The sequence below is a fragment of the Bombus huntii genome, chromosome 14 (genome assembly GCF_024542735.1).
Source record: "Bombus huntii isolate Logan2020A chromosome 14, iyBomHunt1.1, whole genome shotgun sequence".
Taxonomy (NCBI): Eukaryota; Metazoa; Arthropoda; class Insecta; order Hymenoptera; family Apidae; genus Bombus; species Bombus huntii.
Window position 1 is genome coordinate 316,230 of NC_066251.1, and position 23,970 is coordinate 340,199.

Genomic DNA, 23,970 nt, shown 5'->3' on the forward strand with positions numbered 1-23,970 from the left:
TGGATTTAGAGGGAGAGATGGTAGTAGTCACGAGACTCGTGCGCATCGGATGCTTATTAAATTTTTATTGTACCACGTAATAATAATAATAATAATAATAATAATAATAATAATAGTCGTAATAATTAATAATCGTAATAATTAATAATAATAATAATAATAATAATAATAGTAATAATAATAATGACAATAGTAATAATCGCAATAATCATCATCGCAATAATAAATCGTGATAATAATGTCAATAATAAATGTTAATAATAATAATAATAATAATAATAATAATCATTCGTCACAATAATAATAGCAATAGTTTCGTGATAATAATGACAATTCATCGTCGTCGGTAATAATCCAATGACAAATGTCAATAGTCATATAGTAGCGTGTCGAACGGAGAAACGACCTTAAAAAACGAAGACAGTATCAATTGTTTGTTCGTACATTTTGTTTTTTTTTATCTCTTAGCTTCCGTCGTCTTACTCTTCTCGCTCGCGCTTTTTTCATTTTTTTTAGTCTCTTCTTACCTCTCGCTCTCGCTCTTCCACACGCGCATTCTCTCTCTCTCTCGACGCATTTTTTTTTTTTTTTGAGTTTTCTTTCTCTCACACACACGCACACTTTCTCCCTCTGTCTCGTGTTTACACAATTGATGCAAAATGTCCCTACACAGTCCGACGAATGTGTGTGTGTGTACGTTTTTCCGATCGATCGATTTTTTTCTTCCTCCGAGTCGTAGTGTGTTTGCTCGACGCTTTCTCTATGATATTACTTTTGCTTTTTCCGCCTTTATCCTCTTTGAAATCCGCTATTTTCCCTTGTAGCACGTGTTGACACATTCACTCACATTGGTTAATCGGTTTGCTAGTGGAGGGACTAGGGTGGTAATGTGAGGGGGTGTGCAGTTGGTGGAAGATTATCAGTGAGGAGTGCGTAGGGGGGGGGGAGAGGTAGGGAAGGTAAGGTACAAAGGTGGGGGTTGGGTGTGGATGACGTACGGGTGTTGGGAAAAGGATTCGGGAAAAGGAGGCGTGTTAAGGTGTCGCGAATTAATCAATCGGGAACGCTCACGAGGAAAATGGATTATGCTGCGGTGAAAACAGAAGGCGCTATAAAATTTAGGCCCCACCGGTCAACGGATCTACTTTGTTCTGTCTTTTTGTTTTGCCAATTTTATATCCGATCTTTTGCAGTGTTTGCTTCGATTCATTGTTCGAAAGGAATTGGACAGGATTGTCAGAAAAGTCGACAGATACGATTTTTATTTGACGAAAGTTGGACGAAAGTTGGACGAAAATTGGACGAAAATTGGACGAACCGCGTGAAAAATGGTGTGAAAATTCGTCGACCGAGGGACATTTCCGCGGGTGCCGAGAGCGTCGAAAGTCGATAACAGTCGCCTACGATCGCGAGGGGAAACCAAAGTTGTTCGATCGAAGGATGGCTGCGATCGGCAAAGTATACTGCCTCGTTTCCGCGACTTCTCGTATCGCGCTCGTCCTACGCGTTTTATCGAGCTCTGTTATTTTTTTCTCTTTTTTTTCTTTTTTCATTTTTTACCTCTGTCGCCTCTCCTCCTCTGCTCATCCTGGAACGCGACAATGTGCCCCTTTGCGATTTCGAATGTTTTATGTGCTCGTTGGGTGTGTTTCCGTCTCGTGGTCTAGAGGAGAAAAAGGTGTGGAAATAAAAACCGGGGGTTAGGTTGAGAATTAGGGCGTGGGGATTTCGTCGGAAATGGAAGTTGTTTGATCGGGCTACATTGTCACGAACGAGGAAGCACATCGCGTACGCGTTCGCGTTTCTTTCTTTTTTGTTTCGTTTGTTGCACTGGTTGTACGTATGCGTGCGTACATACATACATATATGTATATCTCTATATATAGATATATAATGTTTCGTTATATCACGGACTATTTCTTCTCTGTTTTGGTCGTCGTACAAAAGAAACGAGGATTGAGTCGTTTTCTACCAAAAGTTTCCTGTGCTTTGAAAACCGGAAGTAAAGAAAATGATGGCAGCGAACCCAAACTATTGCCTGCTATTGTTTCTTCTATTATTCGTTGGTATCTCGAAATGTGTGTATTTTCTATGAATTTTGTTTTACGCATGTGCTCTCTACCTTTCCTCTTTCTCCTTCCTTTCGTTTGGCCGTGACGTGTGCTCTTTTTTTTCTTTTTCCTTTTTCTTTTCCTTTCGTTTCGTTTTCGCTCGTTTTCGCTCGTCTTCGCTCGAGGGGAGGGGGACTTTTTTGCTTTGCCGACATTACAGTGTGCAATCACCGTCAAAAAAAATGTTTTTCTCTCAACTCTCGCATTCTCTCTCTTTCTCTCGCTTTCTCTCACTATTTGCGCTCCCTATATACTTCGAGTTCGATAATTTCGTCTAAAATTCCACTTTCGCCTTAACTATACACAATAATCATAATATATAATAATAATAATAATAATAATAATCACGACTCGAATACATCATCGATCACCTCCGAATATAGATACAATAATTTGTTTCTTCTCCGTCTTCTTCATCCTCTTCAACTTGTTTCCGCCTTTCTCTCGCGTTACATCTCACGATAATGATCGTTTAGGTCGTCGTATATCTATACATATACATATACATATACATATACATATACATATATATATATATAATTTATAAAATGAAAATAGGTACAATTTTGGACGCTTTTCTTCGTCGAAAAAACGCTCCGAAAATTTCATTTTCGCTTAATAATGCCCATCGGTTGCGATTCTAGTCCACTTGGTAGTAAAATTTTGTTTAATTGTCACTCTACCATTCGTACACGTTCTCTCCTTTTCATTCTCTCGTCGTCGTTCGTTCATCCTTTGAAAGCATTCGCACGCACGATTCTCTCGTCAACGCAGCTTCGCACTCGTCTTTCCATGCTCTCGTTAATTTTTTTCTTCCACACTCAGACCTCGGTATCCTTTCATACAGAAATTTCAGCGATAATCGCTCTCGCGATACATCAGCCTTTTTTCGCCTTCGATTTCGAAACACATGAAATTTTAGGCTGGCCAATCGCGTGCTTCCGGAATCGACGAGCTTCCAACGGCGCTCGCAACCAGAACAAAATTTCACCGTGAAATACGCGCTTAATTTTCTAATCTACCTCACGTTATAGTATATTTACAGTCGTTCGATTATGACGTCAAGTTTGTTCTCAAGTGTCTGGAAACTCGATTTTCGAACGGCTTTAATTCCGACTCAGCTCTCGCATACAAGCTCGTCCGAACAAAAGTTTCACGACTTTGCACAATTTTCATCGCATTTCGATTATTTCTTTCTGCTTCGCACACTTTTGCACCTTTTTATTTTGCGTAGAAAGAATTTCGTGCTACGCCAACTGCAACGATCGGCTTGGCGATTCCAGAATCGTGAATCGTGTACCGTGAACGCTGAACGTTGAACCCTGAACCCTGAACGTTGAACCCTGAACCCTGAACCCTGAATCCTGAAGCCTGAACCCTGAATCCTGAAGCCTGAACCCTGAATCCTGAACCCTGAACCATAAACCGCGAACGTGAATCGTGAATCGTGAATCGTGAATCTTGTATTGGGATAATAAAACTGTTATGACGCGGTATCGACCTCGTCGTCCCGTGGAACTTTGTCGAAACGAACTGGTATGCTTTATACTTTTTTTTTTTTTTTTTAATAGGAAGCCCGAAAGACGCTTTATACATAACATTTGTTTGCTTTCTGCATTCGCATTTACACTATAACTCGCGAAACATTAATTTGCAGTGTTCAATGGTATCTACTTGCAAGTATCTGAAACACTGCACATGGATTTGACGCTTTCTCATACTTTTCAAGAGTTGCACATTCTCTTATTGCTAAATCGTCGTCGTCGAAAATAATATATTCCTTTCTCTTTTGTTTGTTTCGCAATGGCGTCAAGTTACATGGTTTTGATATGTCTAATTAAGAAACGGAAGTCCTGTTTCAGATAGCTTCTTTCTTTCTGTCGCCCCAAGTATCAAAATTAAATTTAAGCGTCTTTTTACGCGGTTTCGAGAGACAGCCGTCGAATTTCTTTTACCATCAGAGTTCTATTTTAAAGGAGAAACTACGATGAAACAGAATTCCGTCGAGTACAAACGATACTCGAAACAAATGTTTGATACGAGTTTGCAAGAAACGATCTTCGGTCGAAGAGTAGGAATTTTTACGCGATCAAAAAGACAAAGTCGCGTATCGGTAAAAACGACGCGAACGTTGAATCGAACGGAAGATCATCTCTAGAAACGTTCCCTTTCGCCAATCGTCGTCCATCTATCCTTTCATTGGTCGGACTCGATGGTCCAATCGCTTGGATAAATTGGCCACCAATTGTTCGATTCCCGATACCACAGTAGCTGATCTCATCGAACACTGCCCGCGAACGTCACAAAGGATGACGTGAATGGCGCGGGGAAAAAAGTTGAATTTCCAATTTTCTTCCGCGAAGAAAAAAGTTCTTCCGCGTGTGCCCGGAAGTTGTTCCGTCGCACGGAAGCACTCGTTGACGAATAATAACGATCCGTAAAGAAGGAAAAAGAACAATTGCTCGATCCTAGACAGATATCTATTTGTTTTTGCTTCGTGTTACGCAAAAAGGCTCTCGCGATTTCAAAAATTTTCCCTTTGTTCATCTCATCGTTTCTCGCAATCATCGAAAACGTTGCTCTTTCTCCTAGATATTGCATCACATGTATCATCATACATATAGAACCATTTATGAGAAATCCTACACAATGCGGAACTTGCTCGTAACCGAAAGAGACTGCTGAATTATTATCGTGTTCAACGTACGGTTTTCACCTTTTTACGCTTCTCGCTATTCCCCTGTTTTCTTTTTTCTCTCTCTCGCTCCCTCTCTTCTATCTCGCTATCTTCTATCATTTTTCGCTCTCCCTTTTCAGGATATATCACCTAGATTTAATATTTTTTTCTATTCTTTTCTTTTCTTTTTTGCGCGTCGACCATTTCCGAAATTCGAAATTCTAAACGCTGCTCAACTACGTACGCGGCGCTTCGAGGATTCATGTATATACGGCTGTTTCGAACGTGTTGTACGCGTTTCCAACGACAACGGCGTCGAAGTAAACGCCGACGCGTGAAACATGGGCGCGTATTCGACGACGTCGTTCTGGATCGCACAGAAATTTTGTGTTTTTTAGCTCGTTATCGCACTCTGGATGTCAACCATTCTTCGCAATACTCTTAATCGCACGTTCTCCTTCTCGTCTCGACTGGTCGCTAGTTTTCGAGTCAGCGCTGTCCGAACCTCGACTCGACTCTTCTCGAGTTGCACTCGATCGATCGATCGATCGGTCAATTTTTTCCAGCCTGCATATTCGATCATTCGCAGTCGCGTCAGGACAGCGCGTACACAGTTTCGCGAAAAGAGACGAGAAGCGATCGAAACGGTTACCTCGCTCGCCGATCGACGGTAGGCTCGCATCAAGAATCGATGGCGATAACTAATAATAGTGGTAATAATAGCAATAGCTGTAACTAATGTTAATTTTTAGCGATAACTGATAGGGGCTGGAAGCAATTGGAAGTGCGATCTTTCTGGTCAACGACGGACAAACCAGCGTAGCTTGGAACGATCTGTCATTTGCTACGTCGCCTTGGATTTGACGAAATGTCAAAAAATGCGAAGAAGATTGTCTATCGGTGGAATCTGCACTTCCAACGTTTCGTCGACGGAACAGTAGGTAACGATAATATTTAATAAACGCACATGTCCTAAATTTCGTGTGACAATCGTCAGCGTATTTCAGAGATTTGTCAATCGCTATTCATCCCATTTCACGTGGGAGCAAAAGTTCTCGTCGGACCGTCGACAGCGAACCTCGACGTTAAGGAACCACATTCACGAGATAAATTGATCTAAGGAAAAGGAAAAAGTAAATAACGATGATCGAACTGCAAGGAAAACAAGTGGACGTTTTTAACTTGACGTGATTTACAATGATGGTGCCGATGTGCATTGGGTGCGTGATATCGTGATGATGACGGTGTTGGTGACAATAAGTAATAATTAAATTAGACGTAATTACGGTAATAATAGATAACTAATAGTATCTACGAAAATCAAAAGCAATAGAAACGTTAAACTAATGTGTCTCCTAACGGTCACGGTAGTAGCAGTAGTAGCAATAGTAATAGTAATAGTAATAGTAGTAGTAGTAGTGATAGTAGTAGTAGTAGTAGTAGTAGTAGTGGTAGTAGTAGTAGTAGGTAGTAGTAGTAGTAGCGGTAGTAGTGATGGTGTTGGTGGTGGTAGTAGTAGTAATAATAATAATGATGATGATGATGATGATGATGATGATGATGACAATGATAATGATGACGACGATATTAATAATAATAAAAATAATAATAATAATAATAATAATAATAATAATAAAAATAATAGTAGTAGTAGTAGTAGTAGTAGTAATAGCAATAGTAGTAGTAGCAGCAGTAACACCGGTTACAATAGTCAGAACAACGCTAGAGATAGAAGAACTAAAAAGAAGAAGAAAAAATAAAGAAACTTATTAAATTGGATACAAAATAGACGAAATTACTGTCTAAATAAACTTGATGTGTACGAACAATAAATTGTAACAAATTTTTGTTAATAAAGCCGGCGACTCGGCACGCCATTTCTACGCGAATAGTAACTAAAGAACCGTAGTTTTGTATACGCTTGACGCGAGTGTGCGTGTACGTTTCGTTCTGTTCTTACTTTAAGCTTTAAGGACGCGTATGGCTCGAGAATCATCGGAGCCGTGTCACTAAACCACTAATTACACGATAAAACGACGAATCAATATGTAGTAACTAATCGTAAACTCTCTAGTTTGTTGCTCCATTCTTCGTTTTAACCAATTCTGACTAGCAAACATAACTCGACGCGGTGTTTGTATTCACCGATCTTTAACCTTCACTTTCCTTTAATGATAATTTTGACGCTAGTTTGTCCTAAATCCCCCTTTCCTCCCGTATTTCGTGTATTCTGTATTCTCTCTCTCTTTCTTTCTTTCTTTCTTTCTTTCTTTCTTTCTTTCTTCTACTGCACCTCAAAATAGGAACTCGAATAGAGATCAGATGCAACGATACGATCTGTCCCTCGGTTCGTACGTACACGACGATCGGTGAATAAAAACGTCGCAAAGTGCAGTTGAAAAGTACGCAGGAGAATGCTTACCGTTCGAATGAATAAAACGATCGAATGTCAGTGTTCTCGTTTGAGGATGAATTAAAAAGTTTTACGTAAACGAGAATGTTTTTTGTGCTATCTCCCGATTCAGGACACTGAGACTCGATTGACGAAAGTTGAATCGACGCAAAACGCTGCTGATTATTTTTAGTTTTCCAAAGAGAAGAATGAAAATCGAGATGCTACGCTTCGAAATGCTGTTTCGTTTTCTCCCGGTACTCTTCGAACTCCAACGAGGACAATATGTACGATATACATAAAAGAGACAAAAAGGAACGTATAACGCACGTGATAATGTATTTTTTGTCCAACTCCTCGATCGACTAACGCGCGTGATTATTCTTTAAAGAAGAAAAAAAAAAAAAGTAGAAGAAAAGGACAAAGCGAGGATTTCTTTTCACGCTAAAAAATAATAGAAATAAAGCTTAACAAACGACGCGAGTTGCCAGTGGCATATAATTCTCAGTCGTGCGCGATGCTACGCGTTAAAATGAAAAATCGTTAAAATTAAAGGGAAGACATGGAAATCAAGATGAATTTTCTACTCAATTTTTCTTCGCATTTACGTAATTCCAACTGTTTTGCGAATTAATTACGAGTTAATTACGAATAAAACAGCGAGAAAGACTGAGAATTTGATTGTTTAAAACGCGTTCCTTCTACACCCTACGTACAACTTTTACGTACCGGCTTCCTTCATGTATAAATAATAAGTCTACTACAAATAACATATAATATTTAACGAGTATAACTCTTTTTCTCTCTCTCTCTCCTTCTTTTTATATATATATATATATATATAACATAAATATATATGCGTGTGTTCGTGTATACATACAAGTATGCATTTGTATATGTATGTTGGTATAAAAAAACGTAATAAGGAAAACTAAAGAGAAAAAAAAGGAGAATCTCGAAACATGACTACTATTCTTTTGCTACCGATTCTTCGTCGATTCGCTTCTTTCATTTTAATGTTTTTTTTCTTTTTTTTTTCTTTTTCGTTTTTCTTTCAAGATTGTAATCGATCGACAGTGAGTGTAACATTTATGGCTTGGATGATTCGAGCGAACTTGAACCGAGCTCGCGCTCTCTTTCTCGTTTCTCTCTAAAAAATACGCCTCCAATTGCCCTTTAGCAATTTTTTCGTTATAATCAACTAATCGTTATAAACTAGTAGCGGTAATAATAGCGATAATTATAATAATAATAGCGGTAATAATAGCGATGATAATAATAATAATAATAATAATAGTAGTGGATTAATCGCGGTATCAAAATGCTGGAACAGTGTGGCAGACCTTCGTGTCGCGTTTTATTGTCCCTTTTTACCAGCGAAATAGGAACTGTCGTTGTCCGTCTCAAAAGGAGAAAGAGAGAATCGACGCAACTCGTGGATGATATTTAAAACGCGAACGAGGATCCGCCTAGTGTTCCTGGCTGAAAAGCGTGGATGGGCAGGCATTTTGCAGAATAAAAAAAGAAAGTAAAATACGAATGAGCAATAACAATTTTTATCATCGAAGCTTTCGAAATATTCATTCGCACCGTACATCCATTTTCTAGGATTTTGAAAGTGTGTCGTTTTTGCTTATACAAGGATCGATCGGACTTTGGCCGACTTTTGATACAACGAAAAGAGGCTACTTGCTTTTGTCAACAACGCGGATATTTTTCCAGTATACGGTCCCACTGGCCCATTTCTTTTTCAGAATTCGTCCTCGGAATTTCATCGAAAAGATTTGTTTTCCCCCCCTACGCCAATTTCGATCGACAGGCCGCCGAGGTTCTCCGAGCTTCTCCGAGCTCCGATCTTTCGTACCATTTTTCCACGAGCCTCGTACCGATCGATTTCGATTCGACCCGGTTTTTCCTCGCGCTCGAACAACTCGCGATAAATAAGTACCGATCTTTTTTGCCAAACGAGAGTCAACTCGTTTACGGCTTTGTACCCTTTTTTGACTAGAATTGAATTTCGAATTGATGATCCGGACGAAAGCAGGCTCTTTCTTAATCCCTTTCTCCGATCGTCTGAATTTGGACGGGCCGGTGGAACCGGAAGTGCGTCGATATAATTTGCCCAAAAGGGGACTTCGACCAAACTCAATCGATACCATTAAACCCGAGCACGCACATTTTCGTCGCATCGCGCTAGACCGCCGTTTTACCATCAATTGCTTCGCGGCATCTCCGTAAGTTGTTCCCATCGGAGACGAATAGAAACGCGACGAAAACGGGCGCCGAAAATTAACAATAATCTGCGCTGTGTTACTTGATAACAAACTGTACGTAAAATGTCTGACATTTGAAACTTAACTCGTTTGCTTTTCATCGATAATCGACGCCAGCCGTGTGCCGCCGTATTTCTCGCATTTTTCGAAATTTATTTACTCCGAACTTGAACCGATCAAGCGACGATATCTCTAAAGTGTTCGCTTTTGTAAAGATTTCTTTTTGTCATCTTGGATAATGTGTTTTCACGTTTTAATCGCAACGAGACGCAGCGAATCGCGACGAATCGCGACGAATCGCAACGAATATTGCGTTTCGTTATTTTGCGAATTTTGTGAGAAAATTTGTCTCGAAATGGAACGAGCTTTAGTTAATGAAGAAGAGAACGCGGTATACGGACTGACGTCGCGTGAAACTCGTAACTGAGACGTGGCGAACAAATTTGAAACAATGCGTACACGTGAAACTGGGGGTTGGCACTGAGAGGATTACCCGTGGGTTGAGGATACGGTGAATGGGTTTGATCTGTAAGGATGGGTGGCGGGGTGTTTTGTATTGTGTTGAAAGCAACGTCATAAGTGAAGTAACTGAACGCTGCACTTGAAAGACTAATGAAAAACGGGGGAAACTTGAACGCGCGTAGCTTCGCGTTTCTTTCACCAACAAGCCGCTAAGATTCCGATGTTTCCTGTTTTTTCTCTGTTTCTCTGTTTCTCTGTTTCTCTGTTTCTCTGTTTCTCTGTTTCTCCGTTTCTCCGTTTCCAGGATATTTTCCGAGTGCCGCTTCAGAGATCTAAAGATTTTCGACAGTTTCTCGTTGATAATACTGTACGCGTCGCGACGCTCGTTCAAGCACCTTCCGATCCGCGTCCGAGTCCCACAGTCCTTCGATTCATTTCCGTAGTGAGTGCCTGCGCGATTTATCGAATAAATGCGACGACGCTGTGTGCGGTCGCTGCTGTCCTTAGAATATAGAGTCGAGTACGTTTAATTAATAATTATGCGTGTATGCGTTACGGTTAACTGTTAATTAACTTGACTTGACAAATGGTTACGGTACTGTAATTAATTAATTATTATCTGTTAGTTTAAATATGTGTGACTCCACCGTACAATCGTCTCCCTTTCGCGCTCTCGCTTTCGCTCTCTCGGTTATCTTTCTCTCTCACCTATTCGGAGCATACAACGTACACGTTGCCTAAACTACGAACACTTAGTACACTTAGTAGCATATTTATTCTGTTAAATACTGATTGGATTTTGAGGAGAGGAATCGGCGGGGGGTTGAGGAAACGAACGGCGGTCGGGTCGAACGGGTAAAACGTCGTAGGTCGCTCGTCTTGCCGATTGGGGAATATCTTCTTCAGGATAATTTCGAATGTAATTTCCTTGAGTTACGATATGGACCGCACGTTCATTCGAATTCCAGAAATGTTTTCAACGTCGAAAAGTTTGCGGGAAACCGCGTTTTCATGTCGGATGTTGAGGGATGTTCCGGGGCCGGAGGAAATTGCGTACGAAATGAATCCGGTATTTCCGGTCGTTCCACTACGCGATTGGCGGTGGTGTACGACAAGATTGTAGACACTGAAAAGACCATGTGCTTCCTGTATACTTACTTAGTTAACTGTTTATTGCGGTACACTGTAATAACTGTTCTACCATAGTACTACTAGTTGTGAGTTATACTTGAAACGTCTGTTTAACTGTAACAGAAAACCCTGACGAAGGCACCCACTAAGCGGACTTTTACCGTTTTCCATATTATCCTCGAAATTTCTCCCTACGTACATTCTATCCTATCCTTTGTAATTATCTTTTTATACTTGAAAGCGTGGAGTACGAGTTTTCGTAAAATTTTCTGCGTTCAAAAACAAAGAAGCTTTGGACTCGGTTTTTCTTCTCGGACGCGTATACGGCGGGTTGTTATATGGGGTTAGGGTAAAGAAAACACATTCTCGTGAACAAAAATTTGGAGAATATTTTGAAAAGAGTATCGACTCGTCGTGAAAACCGAGAGGCGTCGAGGCTTCCTCGGATCGCCACGACGAGCCAGCACGGTGGGTTCGCACGTTCGTCGTCGACGATTCTTTTACCGATTGGCGTCTCGATCGATGAAATTCGCGGCACGTTACTACTCTGCTGGAGTTTCAGCATATTCGTAAGAAGATGTTGTCTCGTCGTCTTTCCTTTTGAAATAGTTCCGTTCAGTTTCGTCCCGATACGTTGATCAAAGTGCCTGAAGATGATGAAGAAGACGACGACGGACAAGAAAATTTCGCTATACTTTGTCGTTTTCCCGTAATAAATTGAACACGAAGTTTTCGAGGTTGCCAGAACCTGTGGAATACTCGTACGTACTTTTGTTTAAGTTCGTGTAAAAGAATGCAAGAGATTTTGGCTTTCAACATGGAACTCCGGGGGATGGTATCGCAGCCTCCATTTCTTATTCGCACTATTAGAGTTCGTCCGTCAAAAACGCATCGTGCTGCGACAAATATTATTATTATATTATCTCGTGGACGAAGCGGGACGAACGACTCGCGAAGGGCGAACGGCGAACGGCGAACGGCGAACGGCGAACGCAAACCCACCGTCTTATCAGCTATGCCTCTTCATTTATATAGTGGACATTGAAACAACTTATTCCGGTTTTTAATCACGGAGGCTCGGTCAGGGACATCGCGTGAAAACGCAAATGCCGCCGAGGCGCTCGCACTGCTAGACTGTCGGTTTTATCATATGCTGCGCACTTACGATACACACTGCCACGAATATACACATACGTCTTTGCCCCATCTTCTCGCATGGATCGATTAGCGCGCGACCGTACGTGGTATATTCGTTGTGAGATTATTTCATTAAAAAATTAAAACCCGATCGAAAACAAATCAACGGTTTTTGCTTGTAAAGCCGCGAATTCGAACAACGGCTCTCCTAATGCCGTTGCTACTTGCTAGGATGGTTATTACACTGGTTTCTGTACGTGGGTCAGGCGTGTTTCTCTTCTTTTCTACCTAGTATACCGATACCTAGGTATACTCGAGGCGCGCCATCTTTTCCCTTTGACGTCTATCTCTTGGGACGTTTTTTTACACTTTGTTTGTTCGTTTGTTGGCTGGTTGGTTGGTTGGTTGGTTGGTTGATCGATTGGTTGGTTTTCATCGTTTCTTCTTTACTACCAAACATCATGGTCGGTTCGTATGGTGGCCCGCCTCGATTGCCAGCCTGCCCACTTGGTTCTTTGATTTTCTTTGACATTCTTCAACGAAGGATATGTCACGTCACATTCGGGTTTATTAACGTCAATTCCGGGATGCATGGTGTGACGTCAGCGTACGAGACGCAAACGCCGTTTCATCATCGGTTCTGCATCCAAACGTATGCCAAAGGCCGCGAATTTTGCTTCGGTTTTCGTGCTCATTTTTCTACCATTTTCTTTTTTTTTCTGTTTTCTTTTATTCCGTATGTCTTTTGAATCAATTGCTTTTTTTCTATATATCAACCGTAAATCCTCGTTCACTTGCGCTCGAAACGATTCCTTTCCGCTTGAAAAGCGAGAACGGATCGCAGACGATCCTCGCGTGGATCTTTTCAAACGGATCGGTAGTAAACGTTGTAACATTTTTTTGGTTTCCGCAATGCGTTTGAAATATTTTTTAACGTTCGTGGAAAGAGTACCGTAAAAGGCCGAATCGTTCTGGTTTTTTGAATGTCTGCTGCTTTTTTTCGACAATTTACAAAATCAATTGGCTTTACATATCCGTAGCGTGTGTAATCAAGTGTACAAAGTGTAGAGAGTGTAAAGAGTGTAACGTGTGTAGAAGGTGTACGAATTGGTGCATGCGCCAGGCGCAAGTGTGTCGGCCGTACTATCGGCAACGGACGTGCACGATTGTACAACCTGTGTATGGAACGTGTGTGAGCGCGCGGGGTTGCACGCTCGAGAACCAGGGCAACTTTGATTTTACTCGTGTATTGGCCGAGTTCGCGGATCCTCCGCGACGATTCATTCCCGACGTGGCGTCACGGTGAAACGCGGGCCTCGGTTTTGTCTTCATCTTGTCGTGTGCTTGTCTGTGATTCTGTCAATTGTGCAATTGTAAACTGTTTGCTCCTTGGCGAGAATACCAATTTTACCGCGTGCCATCCATCGAAGAACTGGCGACGCGGATTTTGCGTTTGATTCGTGAGGTCGAGTCGTATTTGTGAGTGTGTATGCACTGGGAGTATACACCAGCGCATCCGGGCTATGGCATTTTTTTTAGATTATTTAAACATTTAGCAAATTTACATGAAAGAGATTAAGATTATGGGTAAGGGCTGGTTTTGCAGACTACGTGCTTCCCCCTGCTCGTTGATTTTCATTTCACCAGTTTTCTCCTCAACGTTTTACCGCTTCTTCTGTCGCGTTTAACACTTACGGTTCGTCTACTCGTCGTGCCATTTTCTTCTCCTTTCTTCTCTATTAATCACACATTCGATCGTCCATCGTTCGCTCTGCCACAGCTTTGTAACGCTGTTCTCGTGACGCGGCGTGTCGAGAGCCGGCCACTTGCACGACTAGTTGCTTTTCCTTTTCCTTTTCCTTTTCCTTTTCCTTTTCCTTTTCCTTTTCCATTGCCTTTTCCTTTGTCGAGTCGGACTCGTTTCTTCTATCTTCTTTCTTCTCTCTCTTCTTCGCTGTGTCCCTCTCTCTCTCTCTCTCTCTCTCGCTCTGTGTGTGTGTGTGTTGCGACGCGACACGTCCTATCGCGTAGCGACAGTGATTATAGCGACATCGATAATAGCGACAGTGGTAATAGCGACAGTGGTAAGCTTGGTTGAAAATCCGGCAAAGGTAGACGCGTTGCGCCACCGGCCCGCTTACGAGTTACGGGCATATGTAAATCAATATATTTGTAAATTATTTTTTTGTGCTTTTTTTGCCGGCACGCCTACGACGGCGAGCACGCCATTTTTTTTTTTATTTCGTTATCTTTGCTTATCATTCTTCGATTACAGAACATACACTACTAGAGCTATTGTAACTTGCTGTGTGTTTTGTTTAATTTTTAATAATTATGGTACACGTTCGCGGGGCACGGGCCGGCGCCTCGGGAATAATTCCTCCTTCTCGCGCGGGGATGTGATGTGTGCGGGGGAGTTGAGTCGGCTGCCCCTTTTTCTCTTCTACCGATTCTGCATCGTTTACTCTCTTTTTTTTCTTTCTTCTTTCTTTTCTCTCCTATCAACCTTCTACGTTTACCATTCTTTCTTTCGTTGTTTCACGTTCAATGAAAAAGCAACCCTCGGCGCACGGCAGGATGCACCGGTGAAAAGCTTGTCGCCTCGGAATCCTTTCATGACTACCATCACGAAGGATCTCGACGTTGTGCTCTGCTGCTTGTGTTTATTTATGTATTGTTGTTGTTGTTAACATTTTCTTACTTTTGATAATGGCGATAGTGATGGTGAAAAGTGGTGATGCTGTTGCTTTTTTTAAATCTCTTCGTATCATCTCCTCCGCTCCTATTTTCGTGCACCATTATTTTTTTTGATGATTTTTCTTTTGTTTTTTTTTCCTTTTTGCTGTTTGCTTGTTTCGTCGAGGGACCGTAGAATCGTCTTTTTATCTTTATTTTATACCTCTTCGTTTGTTCTGCAAAGATGATCCGCTGCATAAATTTTTCCATCAATCTCCTCTTCTCCTTCCTGTCTGTCTCTTTGTTTTAACGGCGTTTTTAAATCGCGTTTTGGTTTTTCGTTAGATGATTACCAAACGTGCCTGATCTTTGCCTAATTTCGAATTTCCATCGTGTAGCCGCGAAATGTCCGACTTTTGTCCGCACGTTCCACTTGACTTTGTAACCGAATGTCGCGATATCTGTAGTTTCGATAGTGGCGCCGCACCTTTGCCGAAACAAACGAATCGTTCGCGCCGGAAACGTTGAATACCTTTGGAAAAAAGTGTTGTTCGCGTTCTCCTACGTATATGGTTAAGAAAATTTGTCGGAAAAATTGTGTTCGCCAAACGTTTGGTCCCTGTCTTAATTTGGAGGCTAGTCGGTGCCGGTGGTGCGAGTGTGTGAAGAATTGTGTTGAGGCTTACTTATCTATCCTATCGTAGCTGTACAATCCATCGCAATGCTGTGTGTATGTGAGCGTGTACGTGTAACTGTGTGGGTGTATCAGTGTCGAGAAAAAAAAATTTCCCGATCAGCGACGCCCATTTTGGAGAACGTTCTTGCTCAAACCCGCCCCCTTCTTCTGCATGTTGATTTTCGCCGACGGTATCGTTTGGCGAACGGGTTGTACAAGGGCGATCACCAACGACCAGGCGTACACCGATGACGAACAGAAGCATTGGTTCGATAAAAACGATTATCGTTGGTTGCGTGAACGAGGTGTATGCACTCGTCCAGCTTTAGGTATTTACATAGAAACTAACCCTATTTCGCATTATGTACTTGATTTAAGTTTACCAGTAAATTCTCAGTTTATGCTTGTGATATCAAGGTGTATTTACATACTACTTAATCCGAGGAAAAAACGCCCTGTAACGTAAAAATTGTTGTAATAAGAACGATCAATGATCGACCCACGTGCACGCTACCAAGAACTCGAGGTGACCTTTTCCTCCTTCTTTCTCTTTCTCTCTCTCTCTCTCTCTCTCTTTCTCTTTCTCTTTCTCTTTCTCTTCCTCTTTCTTTCTCTCGCACATTCCAAAGACACAGGTACGTAGTCGTTTTTGATTTGCTTGTTTGTTCCATTTGCACTACCATCTCGTATCAGATTCGAATCGTACAGAGGAAATAGTTGGCTTGGGATTGCGCTTTTGAAAGCTTTCGAGACGATCGTGTTTCTCGAATGGCGCAACCGGTGGCAGATCCTTCGAGTTCCGGTCGCGTGGCGAGTGCGATCGTTAAATGTAGCTTTGACGATGAATCTTTTTAGCAATCTTTTCTTCTCTCGACTCAGATGGTGAAAAAGCCTGGCTATCCGGCGGCTTCTCGGCGCGTGTCTTTTACGTTCAACGAAGATGACGACGTTAGGCTACTTTCATAATTGGCGAACAAAGGGGTTGAAAAGGGGGATCCCCTGAAGAGAAACGGAGTAGTTGGGATACAATTCGGAGTCGAAGAATTTCCTTTTCGCGATCTTCCAAATTTTTCTTCCGTCTTTGCACAATTCTCTATTCTCTCTTTGCTGTTACTTCTTTTTTCTTTCTTTCGTCGTCAGGAAGGTTCACTTTCGAAATTAACAAGCGCGAGGACAGGAAAATTTCCTTCTCTCGGTCGTATTTTCTCTCTACCTCGGATACCCGGGATACCCGGAATTAGGAAAATCGTTCAAAGGATAGAAGCGATCATGGAGTTAATGGGAATGAAAAGTAGAAAAGTGGAGGAACGGGGGAAATTCGTACGAACCGGTCACGGAACGAAAGTCTCGTCGAGAATCTCCGAAGGGTGGGATCAACAACAACAACAACAACGCGGTCGACGTACGATGTCACGGGGAAGAAAAAATTCGGCACGCTACCATTCGTTTCCGCACTCTTCAGTCCGCGATTGCCAGTCGAAGAAACGAAGAAATCGAACGTGTCGTAGGTGAATCGTCGTTTGAACGATATCTTTTGCACGATATTTTTTTGTTTAGAATTTTCTTTTGGACCACCTCTTTATCGTTTTTCGCACTAGTTTTTTTCATTCCGTTTCTCTCTCTCCCTCTCTCTCTCTCTCTCTCTCCCTCCCTCCCTCCCTCCCTCCCTCTGCCTCCCTCTCGTCGAACAAATTTCACGTTGAATTTCGAATTACCGTCCGCATCGGTTCTTATTTATCTAAACGAAGATTCGAGCTGGAAGAGAGGAACGCGTTTCTTTTTGGATGCGCGTGTGGTTTTTTACGGTCTAACGTTTCGTTTCATCTGGTCTGGTCTGGCCGAAAGAAACCCCATCGAAAGTACGGACAGTCCGGGAGTTTCATAAAAGGTCGGGAAAAGGGGAATCGGGGTCGAAATTGATGGGGCATTACAAAGAGGTATTTAGGAGTTAGGGGCTGGCCCGAGTCTCTAAAGTTCGCTCCACGGTCAAACCTACGGACTTTCTATATATTCTTCTTCTTCTCCTCTCCCTCGTCATCCTCATCTTCGTAGTTCTTTTTTTCAATGATCCACCTCTGTTCTGCTTCTCCTTCTTCTTCTTCTTCTTCTTCTTTCTAAGTATTGCGAGAACGTAACGGTATATTGCAAGTAAAAGTTCGAAACGACGCAAGTATTTTTACGCGTTCAGATATATACCCGGAAATAAAAAAATATTTCGCTTATAACGATCACAGGACCTCAGATTACCTGAAGCACGCCACTCTAAAATCTCTCATTCGCTTCATTCTCGCACTCTCTCCTCCTTGATGCTCACGAAGCATTCTCTTTCGCGCAGCTTCTCTTTCATTCGACCGCGTGCCCTTGCACGTACGCGACAATTCCAAGGCCGTTCATTCACGAAATCTTGCACGTGCTCTCTTGCTTGCTCCCTTGCTCTTTCCTCATTCTCCCGTCTTTCTCCCGTCTTTCTCCCGTCTTTCTCCCGTCTTTCTCCCGTCTTTCTCCCGATCTTTCTCGCGTGTGCGCATTCTGGCATCTCTCTCGATCTTTCTCGTCCGCGTCCCTTCCATTCTTTCGTCGACTCTTGGCTCTTGGCTCGATCGTGTACCACTGCACCGGGCACGCGCTACCCATTCATTCGATTTTCTCTTTCGCCTAATTTATCCTAGTCTCATAGACCCTATATCTATTATTTATAATATTTATATATATATATATATAATATATATAATATTTAGCATTTAGTTTTTTTTATTTCTCTCTCTTCATCATCATTTTTTATCTTCATCTTTCTCTTATTTTCACCTCGTTCTTCGTCATTTATCTGGCGTGCTCGTTTCACGAAAAATGCACCCGTACACTCTCACGATTATTCTTTGAAAATGTGCACGTGTAGTACATCGAAAGGAGGGGGGCCCGTTCCTCGGGCCCCCGTCCCATCCCATTCCATCGTGTGAATTCTTTTTTCGTTTTCTTTCCATCGTACACTCCAGAAGACTCTCTTTCTCTCTGTATGTATATATAATATATATAATATAACTGTTTGTAATAATTATATTTTGTTTGTTCGCTTACGAGCTAATAGTTTTCGTGCTGCCGACCAGCACAAGTTGCGCGCATTTTTATATTCTTACGTGTAGTAGATTTTTATTTCGCGTGTATATTAGGTGTGTTGGTGTTTAGTGTTTCTGTGTAACAAGTTTTCGTGTTCGTTTCTCTCTGTGTACTCGTGTATCACTAACGTAGTCGACGGGCGACGACGAGCACCTCTCGTCGTGCCGCGTCGCGCCGCACGATTTCGCGGATCAGACCGTCCGTTTTTCTAATTTGTTGCGCGTTTGTCCGATAAACGGGAAGGGGATATAACGTGTACGCGTATTTAACCAACGAACGTACGAGGATTAGCTGATCCACCTGGCCGCGTTTACGCACATATCAAGACGCGTTGTTTCTCGCTTAAACGTTACGGGAGCTAAGATTAAGGGTACCTTAAACTGGTTTCTAGGTATGTATATATGTATATATATAGTTTAGTTTGTTGAGCCTAGACCGGCCGCTGGAACGAGGACGATTTTGCTTGTCTCACCTATCCAGCTTGCCCGAGTCTACGTTTGGCTCTTGTACTAAAAAAAACCATAGTACTGTACGCAACCTGAAGTCATCTCTTGACTCGACTCGAGGGACGACAAGGCGCGCGTTGGTTAGCAGTTTCGTTTCGATATATTATGGCACGTTTCAGGGGCGATGTGGAACAGCGGTTGTAACAATGCGTCCTGAGAATTCTGTCAGAGCGACTCAACGAAACAAGCAATATCGCTCGAAAGAGAAAACCGGCGAGCCGTCCTCCGACGAGCGACGGCCCTCTCGTTCGGCGAGCGTCGTCGTTCTAGGAACTCCAGATCCAGGACTCGAGTAGGAACAACGTGATCCACGCGAAGAATTTCGCGTGCCGCTAGAAGATCATTGCCACCGCTGTTCTCCTCACGCACCGTCCAACGGATTTCTAGATACGTATGACCGTTATATCCTGCCCTCCTTCTTCGTTCTCTCGAAGAGAAGAGTTTCACGATTGGCTCGACCACGACGATCTCTTGGAATCGTCGCGCGTTAACCCAGTGAAAATAGGATATTTTCTCGAGAATCTGAAAAATAATCGTTCTTTTTCAGACTCTTGATAATTAGTTAATTTACTGGAATAATTCGTTTCTACTGCTGAGACAGGAGTAATTTCGCGGATGACCTCACTTGGACGCCTTCTATGTGTTAGAATCGACGTAGAAGACGATAAACGGTTCGCACTGTTCATCGTCCGTGTACGTCGTTCTCTTTACACGTTGTCAGAGTTACCGATCATATCGTCGGCCTTCCTCTTGATACCACGATCTTCAGGATGCTGCTGCTGTTGTTGTTGTTGTTGGTGTTGCTGTTGCTGCGATTGGTGGTGGTGGTGATGATGCTGCTGCTGCTGCTGCTGCTGCTGGTGGTGGTGGTGGTGATGCTGCTGCTGCTGCTGATGTTGCTGTTGCTGCTGCTGTTGATGTTGTTGTTGCTGCTGAAGACCGATGCCAGACGAACCTTGTTGTTGTTGCTCGTTGAGAGTTATTGAACGTTCAGCGCCTTGAAGAGGTTGCTGATTGAGTCTCTCAACTTGCTGCAGGCCCGTCTGATCCGACGTCCAAGGGGTCCACTCGTCTCAGTAGTAACTGAATTTTCATGGTTGCTGATTGTTCTGTTGATTGACGACGTGCTGGAGAGTGAAACTTAGGGCTCGAGGATCACCGTGAAGCCTCAGGGCCTGTTCTAATCGCTGTTCTTGTAACCGCAGCGCTTCCCCTGCGAAAAATGTTGACGGTGTTACGTTGTTTTATCATGCTGGAGTTGCAGAGAGACTAATTAAGCGTTTATAGGGAATTTAACGGTGTAAGAGCGCACGTAACAGACAGAATATGGCACTCGTCACGATATTCAACGGATAGAAGGCGGCGTAATCTCCGCGTACGTTGTATTTCTTCGATCGTCTTGATCGCGATGCATAAAGGTTGACTCACCGAGGTCAGGCGGTAAGGTATCTTGTTGAGACATCTGCTGGTTCGTGTGATGTCCAGGCATGCCAGAGGTGCTGCCTCCGTTATGCTGTCCCAAGTGATGCCTCACGTCACCGCCAACCGCGGAACTGGCTGCCGCCGCTGCCGCTTGCGACACCTAATATCGTAGGACGAGGAACGTATATCCATTTAATTCGATCGACGACGACGACGACGACGACGACGACGACGACGAAGACGACGACGACGACGAAAAAGAAGAAGAAGAAGAACAAAAAGAGGAAAAAGATTGGACGAAATCGGGAGGAAGAAGGCGTGTACTTACAGCCAGCCTGAGCGCGGCTTCGGCTTGAGAACGCAGTAAGGCTTCCGCCTGGTGCATTCTCAGAGTCTGTTCTGGTCCGGTTGCTTGAACTCCCTGTTGTTGCGGTCCCGTTGATCCTTGCGCACCACCGCTCATGTCACCGTTGTTTCCCATCCTCATTGCCGCCGCCAGGGACGCCATGTCCACCGGCGACAGATTCGGCGACACTGAATTTTGTAAACCTGTCGATCGTGAATGAAAGTCATCTCGGAGCGCATCGAACATGGCTACGGCGATCGATTCGCTCGACGCGAGTTTTAATAATCTCGTTTGCACGCTTTGCGTGCCATCTGGCTCTAAATCGGTCAATTGTCGGCGATCGATAGCCGTTTGAAGACGGAGAGTGCACGCTATGCGTCGTAGATAAGCAAAGAGTAACGTAAAAAGGGAAAAATGTAATTATAAATCAAAGTTTATCGGCAACGGTTGTGTAGAACGAACGAGAAGCGTATGTATGTTTCAGATGGAGCGTCGTGAGTCGTCGGGTCTCGATAAGAGAGCGGTATCGACGGCCTTGGCGTCGAGCCGACACAAGCGTTTCTATCGCGACGATTCTTTGGACCGATCCGGTCGATCGATCAATCGATCCGGAATACGAGTAGATCGCGGAACGGCGATCCTTACCCGCTGACACAGCGGCGGCCATCACTGCCATACGTTGTTGTTGCGACTGCATCTCGTCGTGGTATTGTTGCGCGGAGCCTGGTTGACTTCCAGCACGTAGCATCTCGCTCAGCTTGTTGCCACTCGGCCCCGGCGACGCCATATTGTTGTTGTTGTTATTGTTGTTGTTGTTGAGCAGACCGGTACCTGCGCAAAAGTCTGCTCTCGTTAGTACGCTTGGCGATGGATTTGCAGGATGGTGGGTGTGAAGTCGCGCTACACAAAACTATGATCTAATCGAGTTGTTATTATATTCGATACACATGTACGTATAAAGAGAGACGAGATTATAAAACGGAGTGAGCTTGAGCGTTCGTACGACGAAATTACTCACACAAGAATTCGTAGATGATTTATTTTACCCAGATAAAGCGTAATAATGTTTACTACAATACACAACTCTCGCTGTGGTATTTCGAAGCTCGGCGATTGTTACTTAGAGCGTATAATGATACATATTTCGACAAACGTGTATGCGAAAAGGTTGTTGCGGTTCGGTGTTAAGATTGTCTACTCTAAGATATTCACGACACTCTAACGATTATTCCAGACGACCATTTGCAAGAAGACGAGGAACAAGATCGGGGAGCGTACCAGGTTCACTACCGGCCGACGACAATCTTCCGTTTCCACTGCTGCTGTCCGAATGAGCCGACGGCGAAGGGCACATCGGCGGTTGTTGCAAATTTTGTGGTCCGCCTGTTTGGCTTCCCAAAACACCCAATCCCGCACCTGTACACGAGAATCGTACATGTGGTTACGATGGTTGTCGTTCTCAGATCGTTGTCGCATCGTTTTCCTATCGTTTCTGCATCGTTCTCGCATCGTTTTCGCATCGTTTTCGCATCGTTTCCGCGCTAAACAAGAAATTACGATAACACCTCATACCTAGACTCGAAGACGCAAGGATTTCTCTCTCCCGCCTCTCGGCGGCGGCGCGACTTAAAACGTATTGCGCCGCAAACTGATGCTTGGGGTCCATCCTCATGTGCTCCATGTGACTCAACAAACCTTAACAGCAAAGTAAATCGGTCTCGATAGAGTCTCGGTTAGTTGGACAAGGCTTAGATACCGATTAAACGAACGTTCGATAATGCCATTGAAACGAAACTGATAATAGACGGCAAACACGAAATCGATAAAGAACGGAAAATGTAATATAAGCATGATTGATACATGATTTCTGTAAAACGAAGGATTATACTTACCGCTCTCGTGAGTGAAGACGGCTTGGCACACCGAGCACGGCCACATCCTGAGGCTTGTGCTAAGTTGACTGGTCTCAGGATGGCAGGCCAAGTGTTTCCTAAGACTACCCTCGTTGACGTAGTGTTTTCCGCACACTGGACACGGGTGGTTGGCGGTCCGTCGCTTCGCTAGGTAAACCCCGGCAACGGAGGTTGTGCAGTCAGCGGAGGGAACAATAGGGCGACACAATTTCAAGGTCAATGCTAAGCAGGATAAAGCTTCCCAAGGAACGAAAGCCACCTCCTCCATCATCATCATCATCATCATCATCATAATCATCACCATCATCATCATTATCATCATCATCACCATCATCATCATCATCATCATCATCATCATCATCATCATCATCATCATCATCACCATCGTCATATCACCACCATCCTTATTATCATCCTTCTTCGTTCTTTTTTTTCTTTCATTATCATCATCATCATCATCATCATCATCATTATCATCACCATCATCTTCATCATCATCATCATCATCATCATCATCCTCCTTCTCCTCCTCCACCACCTTATTTCTCACGCATTCGCGTGTACATACGCGCGTACGTACGTCGACATTCCAGTCGACCTCGAAGGCGAAGGGAGAATCCTTGCAGACACGGATAGCCGAGGATCAGGAGAGCACTGACCTCGGACGCACCGCGCGCTGCTTCTGCCGTTGCTGGCTCCCTTTCACGAGCGAGGTCGTCGGCCCAAAAACCAAGATACACACGCACGTACGCGCGCTTGCACGCTTATAGACGCACAAAGAAAAGTTCGACGAATCTCTCTCCCCCTCTCTCTCTCTCTCTCTCTCTATATCTATCTCTCCCTCTTTCCCTCTTTCCCTCGCAGTCTTTTTCCCTTTTCCTCACCTTGCGGGGGAAATTTCGTTCTTTACTATTCAGTCCGTTTCTTTTCCTCCGTTTCTCCGTTTATGTATTAATACGTCATATATTTCTATATCACTGTCATCTTTTCTCGGTTTCTTTTCGGTAGAGAGAGATCTATATATATATACACACATGTATTCGTATATATATATATGTATGTATGTATCGGTATTGGTGTCGTCCGCACGGACCGTAGTAGAAAATTCTATATCTGTTACGTTTATTTTTCTAT

General features: G+C 43.2%; 2 protein-coding genes and 1 long non-coding RNA gene across 6 annotated transcripts in view; 1 reads left to right on the forward strand and 2 right to left on the reverse strand.

Annotated features, from left to right (window-relative positions):
- Nucleotides 1–45: 45 nt before the first annotated feature.
- LOC126873503 (transcription factor 12-like) overlaps nt 46–23,970 on the reverse strand; it is a 358,169-nt gene continuing 334,244 nt past the window's right edge. For both annotated transcript variants that reach the window (XM_050634434.1, XM_050634432.1), the window contains exon 15: nt 46–9,110. In XM_050634434.1, the coding sequence (XP_050490391.1) occupies nt 8,978–9,110 (133 nt within the window). In that variant the 3' untranslated portion in view covers nt 46–8,977. The remainder of the gene's footprint in view (nt 9,111–23,970) is intronic.
- On the forward strand, nt 9,110–16,231 carry LOC126873525 (uncharacterized). The gene is made up of 2 exons (XR_007692444.1): nt 9,110–10,187; nt 10,220–16,231. It is a non-coding gene; the product is annotated as an uncharacterized LOC126873525 (long non-coding RNA).
- Nucleotides 18,576–23,970, reverse strand: part of LOC126873497 (zinc finger protein 853-like) — a 61,633-nt gene continuing 56,238 nt past the window's right edge. Inside the window, exons 7-13 of one of the 3 annotated variants that reach the window (XM_050634409.1) lie at nt 22,816–22,983; nt 22,496–22,618; nt 22,202–22,339; nt 21,569–21,766; nt 20,906–21,126; nt 20,584–20,737; nt 18,576–20,368 (exon numbers count right to left, since the gene is read on the reverse strand). In XM_050634409.1, coding sequence (XP_050490366.1) covers nt 20,247–20,368; nt 20,584–20,737; nt 20,906–21,126; nt 21,569–21,766; nt 22,202–22,339; nt 22,496–22,618; nt 22,816–22,983 — 1,124 coding nt within the window. In that variant the 3' untranslated portion in view covers nt 18,576–20,246. Of the gene's footprint in view, nt 20,369–20,583; nt 20,738–20,905; nt 21,127–21,568; nt 21,767–22,201; nt 22,340–22,495; nt 22,619–22,815; nt 23,029–23,970 lie in introns of all 3 variants that reach the window. The other 2 variants (XM_050634407.1, XM_050634410.1) reach the window with 2 other exon arrangements.